General features: G+C 35.0%; 2 protein-coding genes and 1 long non-coding RNA gene across 5 annotated transcripts in view; 2 read left to right on the top strand and 1 right to left on the bottom strand.

The window, feature by feature from the left end:
• Positions 1 to 3048: 3048 nt before the first annotated feature.
• LOC109537347 overlaps positions 3049 to 6881 on the bottom strand; it is a 9369-nt gene continuing 5536 nt past the window's right edge. For all 3 annotated transcript variants that reach the window (XM_019904011.2, XM_019904010.2, XM_019904012.2), the window contains exons 2-7: positions 5711 to 5971; positions 5066 to 5177; positions 4865 to 5018; positions 4294 to 4453; positions 3672 to 3820; positions 3049 to 3615 (exon numbers count right to left, since the gene is read on the bottom strand). In XM_019904011.2, coding sequence (XP_019759570.1) covers positions 3460 to 3615; positions 3672 to 3820; positions 4294 to 4453; positions 4865 to 5018; positions 5066 to 5177; positions 5711 to 5879 — 900 coding nt within the window. In that variant the 5' untranslated portion in view covers positions 5880 to 5971 and the 3' untranslated portion in view covers positions 3049 to 3459. The remainder of the gene's footprint in view (positions 3616 to 3671; positions 3821 to 4293; positions 4454 to 4864; positions 5019 to 5065; positions 5178 to 5710; positions 5972 to 6881) is intronic.
• LOC125503959 lies at positions 5173 to 5442 on the top strand. Its single transcript, XR_007281192.1, has 2 exons — positions 5173 to 5256; positions 5304 to 5442. It is a non-coding gene; the product is annotated as an uncharacterized LOC125503959 (long non-coding RNA).
• The window catches only part of LOC109537352 (ankyrin repeat domain-containing protein 39), a 9881-nt gene continuing 9310 nt past the window's right edge, over positions 6311 to 6881 (top strand). The window contains exon 1 of the mRNA XM_048665180.1: positions 6311 to 6330. The gene's annotated coding sequence lies outside the window, so the exon portion shown is untranslated. The remainder of the gene's footprint in view (positions 6331 to 6881) is intronic.

Raw genomic sequence — 6881 nt, forward strand, 5'->3', positions numbered from 1 at the left:
CAACGTTAAGACTGCCGTTTGTGACATTCCACCCAGAGGCCTGAAAATGTCTGCTACTTTCATTGGAAATTCCACTGCAATCCAGGAAGTCTTCAAACGTATCTCCGAACAATTCACCGCCATGTTCAGGCGCAAGGCTTTCTTGCATTGGTATACCGGCGAAGGCATGGACGAAATGGAATTTACTGAAGCTGAAACCAACATGAATGATTTAATTTCTGAATACCAACAGTGCCAAGATGCAACCAACGATGAAGAAGGGGATTTCGATGAAGATCAAGAACAAGAAGTGGATGAAAACTAAGTCAATGGGAAATCTCAACATGTACTAGCAAATTAAATTATATTGTTGTTAATTAAATATTGTAAATTAGATTATTTATTATTATTACACAGTGGGAACAAAAAACAACGGCAAATGCATCAATATGCATTTTTGCGACGAAATGCGAGTGCTATCCAGTATCCCAATCTGGATTCCTATTTAGTCGGAAAACAATCAGAATCTTGATTCTAATTGACCTAAAATACAAATATCAGGAAAATGTATAATAAATAAATAATTTAAAGAAAAATAGCTTTAGATGCGCATCTCCTCACGACCTCACGTTGCAATATTATTAAATCGGCTTAATTTTAATCGAACAAAAATATGTAGACAGCGAAATTGCATAATTTGTATTAAAGTTGAGTTACTAAACATTGGTTTGAATGAAAAACAAAAATTCAATATTCTTGAAGGCTTCGTGTCTCTCAATCCCAGATCATGTTGTAAAGTGTCGTTTTCTAATATATTTTAAATTCTGCGACAATTTAGCCAGTATTGCATTACGTAATTCAAATAGCAATCTGAAATTGATATGCAAGCGCATATTACATGTGTTAAAGTACTGCACAAATGAAGTTGAAGTGGTTTTCTTTATTCATAATGAAGGTGTTACGAAATTTCCATTTCATAGTATGCTAGGCTTAGTTTATTTCCTTAGCGTTCTCATTTTGTTGTTGTCAAGGTGTCTTGCCTAAATGAGTTGATATTAAGCCCAGGATTGCATTCTAATAGAGTTTGCTCTATGTTACATATATCACATAATATTTAAATATACCATTAGTAACAGAAGATATTTATTTACTTCGGAATATTAGCTAGGTTCTTTAGAACCTCCCAAGTTCTGTTCGTATCTATCGGGGTGATAAATTAGGTAAACTTCCCAATTACTAGAAATTAGAGTAGGTATTGGTGTTTGTATCACGTACAGCTTTACTTTGTTCACCATTAAAAGCCTGCTGTTTGATCTTACAGGTTTAATCAACGACTGCAAACTATGTTTCTAGACGTTACGAGTTTAATATATTTAATTATCTCTATTTGAGTTTTATGTTCTCATTTCCAAACCATATAGTTTTGACAATGATCAAAATTATTGACTCTGGTCTGTTCTGGTGACTCGCAACAATAGAGTAAGTAAAATAATTATTTTACTTTCTCTATGCTCGCGACATCAACTTTTGCGCGGTGTTACAATTAAAGGGCGGATTTGCACTGAGTTTATACCGACTAACGATATTTTTTCTAATTTCATAGACAGCAAAAGACTGAACTTCCACTACATAACCCCCCCTGAGTAGGGTAATTTAATAAATCTTACAACTGGGTATGGAAGTCGTGACTGATCAAAAAATACCTTACGCAATTTATGGACGCCCTTTAATATGAATAGGGAGCAACAATGTTTTCAAGGTAGTCTGCCTAATTATTATTATGTTAAAAAATCTGTTGTTTCGTAATTATTAAAAACTCCGGAAAAATAGAGAAAGTGGCAATGAAATAGATAACGATAAACAGTAAATTTAACAGCATTCTTTAAATGTAGGGATCTTCGTTTTCCAGTCATGTTGTCAACTGCCAACGCCAAATTGTTCTTTGTTGTCATGACGACCTCGAATTTATTTGTATCTGTGCGAATAATAGTAGTTTTCGATACGAGTGCGAAAAACGGATTTTCGAACTTTGTAAGCATATACAAGTGAAATAATGAGTGTTGAAAATCCAWGTGCTGCTTTCACGGTATRGTGTTTGTATAAGATGCACATTTTGCTTAAAATTTGCGATCTTTAAAAAAATCGTGTTTTGCTTGTGGCAACATCGGCGAGTGCAAAAAATAGACCATTAGAACGACTTTGAGACTGAACCAAAGTTATAATTTACAAATTGTAAGTAAACTTTAAATTATGATCAATAGTTGTTGATAAACCTACGTAATTCATTAAAAAAACCTGTCGGTTGTTTTTTAATCAAAATACTTCAAAATATTTCCTGACAGTGTCACGTTCAATTTGTCAGATTTGCTTTTGCGCACATGTGCGTAAAAGTAAAACAAATGAACAGTAAAGAAAAGTGCTTCTTTTTGATCATCGCTCTGTCGTAAAATCGCACTTTTAGATTCATTCGAATAAAAACATACATTTCTGTCTTTAACTCCAAACAAGTTAATGCCTGTGTGATTACCTCAATTGACATTGACATTATTTGTAAACTTTCAATACAAAATTTTAATTCCTTTTGACAGACGGTGTCGCATGTAAGGTCTGTATGACGGCGCATCACTAAATTTAAGCTAAAAACAGGCACTAGACGCAAATTGAGCATATTTTTATATTTAATATAGACACCTATAATTTTTACGTTTCAATTAAATACTTGATTACTTCAATCAGCAATTTATTTATTAAACATTAGGACAAATAAATTATTTCGGAAATCGTGGTCGAATAAAAAGTATATCAAAAATAACTAAATAGAAAGATTAAATTTCTCAAATACTTCGAATAATGGTTCCGATTTGTTTATTCTAGCTTAGTGACTACACAACATCGTTAGTACAGTGATAAAAGCACCAGGTATCGGATCTCTCCCTTGAATGATTCTTCAAAACTTTTTTAGGCAAAGAACAATATAACTATAATAATAACCTGTGATGAAATACGATGCTGTCTGAACGTATTCGGTAGATTAACAGTCTTCAGTATTAAATTTTCACTCGCTCTGCATACCGCCTGTTAATTTACATTTATTACTCAAATTGGAAAACATTCTCATCTAAACAGTAATTCTATTTATAAACGTTAATACAATTCTAGAAAAAGTGTTTATTGTGGCAAAGACGAGACAACTTGATCTTCATAGAAGCAATAAATGCTGAATCTATCACAATGTAGCTACTTAATGAAGGTAAAATCTGACTAATCAGTTCTGGTATTCAACAAGCAATTGAAATAAGCCGCTAAAATATTATGCAATTAGCATTTATTTTCTATGTTTTTTTATGATTCAACCTAATCACTCTTCATATTTGTCGCCTATTGTATTAATAATGGATCGGAAATTAATCGCCGAACAAAGAGAAAATATTTACAAAAAGTAATAATTACTGACATTTAGGGATTGAAGCTGATTATAATCTAAAGAGCTGTTCGTTCGTCGTAAACAATAACAGCTTCGTTGTCAACTAACGAATCAGTGTCCTTGTGAAGAAATTGGCTTCTGGATTTACTAAGAGCTATAATTGCCGCTTCGTCGTTCCTCATTCGATTTTTCCGCTTTTTACTGAAGTTGACCTTAAAAGAGAATATAGTCAACAAATGTTCATGTTAAATTGGACATTAGCCAATACCTTGGCATATAAATCATTTAAATCGTCTTCGGTAGATAAGGGCCTTGGCTTGGATCTGACCCAGGCCGGCAAACTTCGAGTTTTCAAACTCGGTTGCTCTGCGTGTTGACCAGTGTTTTCTCCTTCTTTGCTACCAATATCATCTAAAACTAAACAAAACTATTAAAGTGTACAAGTAAGTGAACAACAAAAATATAGAACATGGAGAAAATTATTTCTCGACATTATTCGTCTCTGTGCGTTTATAACGATTTGTGCACTGTCGAGATTTACCTGAGTGTATTAAATTGAACAGAGAAGTGAAAATTCAATTCAGTCATAACAGCATGAGTGAGTAAATTCGAGTAGTTTTGACCCAGAAAGCGAAATTTGAATATCAGGATTTAGGTGCAAGATTAGGCCAAAATTGTGTTTTCCGTCCCGTTTTTGTTCGTTTTTCGGAAGCAAAATGAGCAAGAACAATCTTTTTTACATCATTCCAGAGAGAACTAAATGACCTTTTAAGAAAGTGACTCATCGATAATGAAATGTTGGCAATTTTCTCAAAAAAGTTTTAATTTCAGAAGATTTGCGTGTTTTTTTGATCCGCCCTTGTGTGAAAACCTACATATTATTAACTTACTACTGCTAGATGCGTACTGAGGGCTGTTGGGGCTAAATTCTGATATTTCCGGCAGGGTCTGTGTAGGCACAACGTCCCCATCGATTTGTATATTTGCTGGAATTGGTTGACTGACTGGTCTTTGCCTCCTTGATAATGGATTTGCTGTAGCATGATGGGTCTGAAAAATAATACATCCAGTCAATAAATAGTTAATCTTTGGTTAAATAACATGATTAAAATCCTTGAACTTATCCAGGTGTTAGGGAGGTGAAGAACATTCATTCCAGAAGAAACCTTTTAGAAAATCCTTCAAAATGTTCGTTCAAATCATCCGATCCGTTCAAAATATTCGGTCTCAATCTTAGACAGAGAATAGTGGCAAATACTGAACATTTAAAATAAATCGGAAGCTGCTTAACTAGCGGGAATACTTAACAAATTCCTCATGGGACGCTAAAGATATTGACGGTATTGCGATATCAGTTATTCACTCAAATCTTGTGCAGGCAGGGTGAAGACTGCGCGACAGAACCGAAAATAGTCCAAAATTATTTATTCATTTATTTATAAAAATATTTTAAAATGTTACCTGTGTCCCAGGATTGCTATTGCTTCTAGGTACAGGACATATCCCAGGACATTGTGTACATTGTGGCCCACCTATCGTTCTCCCAGTGTACCATGGATTTGGCTCCAATGGACCTCCACTTGCGATCAACCTGTTGCTATACCCCCAACCACACCTAAAAATAATACCCTAACGAAATGAAATCGTCGCTTGGAGAACTACCTTTTTTGTTCAGCAAATACTGCTGCTTGGCTGACAGGATACGGTGGCGGTTGATGGCATCCAGGAATTTGGGTCGAAGAGTTCGACATGTTAGGGTCAACTTTTCTTAAACCTGAAGAAATGTTTTAATTTCAGTGCTGTTGTGTAACGCATGATGGCAATACTATCACTTATAAAGGGATCAGGAATAGGTAAAATCTAATTTAATTTCTTTTTGAATGTAAAATTTCTATTGTAGTGTGTGCTTTTCGAGTGATAAGGGATAGACCATAGAGGATAGGGCGCCAGTTTGCAGAACGCAGGTATTATTATTATATTACTGAACTCTTGAACTAAGTTTGTTTTTCGAGAAACAATTAAAGTTTTATTCAGCTCAGTTCGGTAAGAGTTTGAAACTGTTTCCACCAAAGCAGGGAGGAGGGGATATTCTCAATAAGAACAGATGAAGATGGAATTTCAATTCTGTTTTGCTCAATATTAACTAGTCAAAATTTTCACAAGGAGTTTGAGGTCATAACTTTCAAATGGAACTCAGATTGATTAGTAGATGTCTGCGTAAATAGCTTTTAAAGGATTTTGCGAAAATCGGTTACCTTAGATGTAAGGTACCTTGGGGAAAAGAAGCAATTCACTATTGGGACTCACAGTAATGTTTGTTATCCTTTCGCGGCATAATGCAACACCAGTAGAGCAAAAAAGCCCCCAATAAGGCGACTAGGAAGGCAGCCCCGCAGAAGACTGCGGCCAAAATAGGCAGGCGACCCGAAGGGGGCACCAACGGCTGCGTAGAGCCAGTTTCGACAGGGGGCCACATTCCGGCCGTCAACGTAACCCATTGGCGATGGAGCACTTGGCTCCCTGGAGCAGTGGTGCTCCGTGATAAAACTGTGAGGCTTCCAGAGTCACCTGAAAATAAAAAAGTTCTTCAGTATAAAGAATTCATACTGTGAATTGACGGAGAAACGTGTTTTCTTGAGGATCATTAGTTTAAAAGTGTAGAGTTCAAATATGTAATTACACACATAGTAGATACACACGTAATTACACACGTAGAACACAAAGTGTTCCATGTTTAGTTGGAAGCATATTGGAATACGTAAGCATTCATGAACAAAAATTAAAAATTAAAAAAATGATGTTTGGGTTCCAGACACAGAGGAACAAGTATTGGACATAATTGCAGCAGAGTCTTCCAGAGGCACTCAGAACATTGCACAACCACTTACACTATCCCAGGCACCAAATACCGGCTACATTCCTACCACGTATGTAAGATCACATTAAACCAATGGATTACTGAACACCAGTATAAATTGAGCAGGAGTTAATTAACCGAATACGAAGCTGCTCGAGAACAGTGCATAATAAGGTGATTACACAGGCACTTGTTTGGAGTTACAGACTCAAATGTATGTTTCTGTAATTTGTAAACCAATTAATAATTCTGGGTTATGAGTTTCGAAATAGGTTCCGTCATTCAACCATTCTTGTTGAATTTACCGTTTATTCTTGTCTATCTTATCATCACTTTCTCTATTTATCCATGGTTACCGGAGTTTTAAATAATTACAAAGCAACAGGTATTTACGTAATGTTAATTAAGCAGATTACCTTGAAAAACATTGTTGCCGTTTTTCTAATATAGTTTTTTGCAAATTTCTCTGTTTTTAATAACAATTAATTTTTTTACTATTTTTTCTGTACTACTGAAACACCTCCAGAGGAATGACGCCATTTTTTAATCACCCTGTATAGATAATTTTGTTGAAAACTAATGTTCATTAAAGTCAAATGGATATTGCAACTCAAAAAAAAA

Source organism: Dendroctonus ponderosae, unplaced genomic scaffold (assembly GCF_020466585.1).
Source record: "Dendroctonus ponderosae isolate FM_Combo_2020 unplaced genomic scaffold, Dpon_F_20191213v2 Dpon_F_20191213_3, whole genome shotgun sequence".
NCBI classification, from domain to species: Eukaryota; Metazoa; Arthropoda; class Insecta; order Coleoptera; family Curculionidae; genus Dendroctonus; species Dendroctonus ponderosae.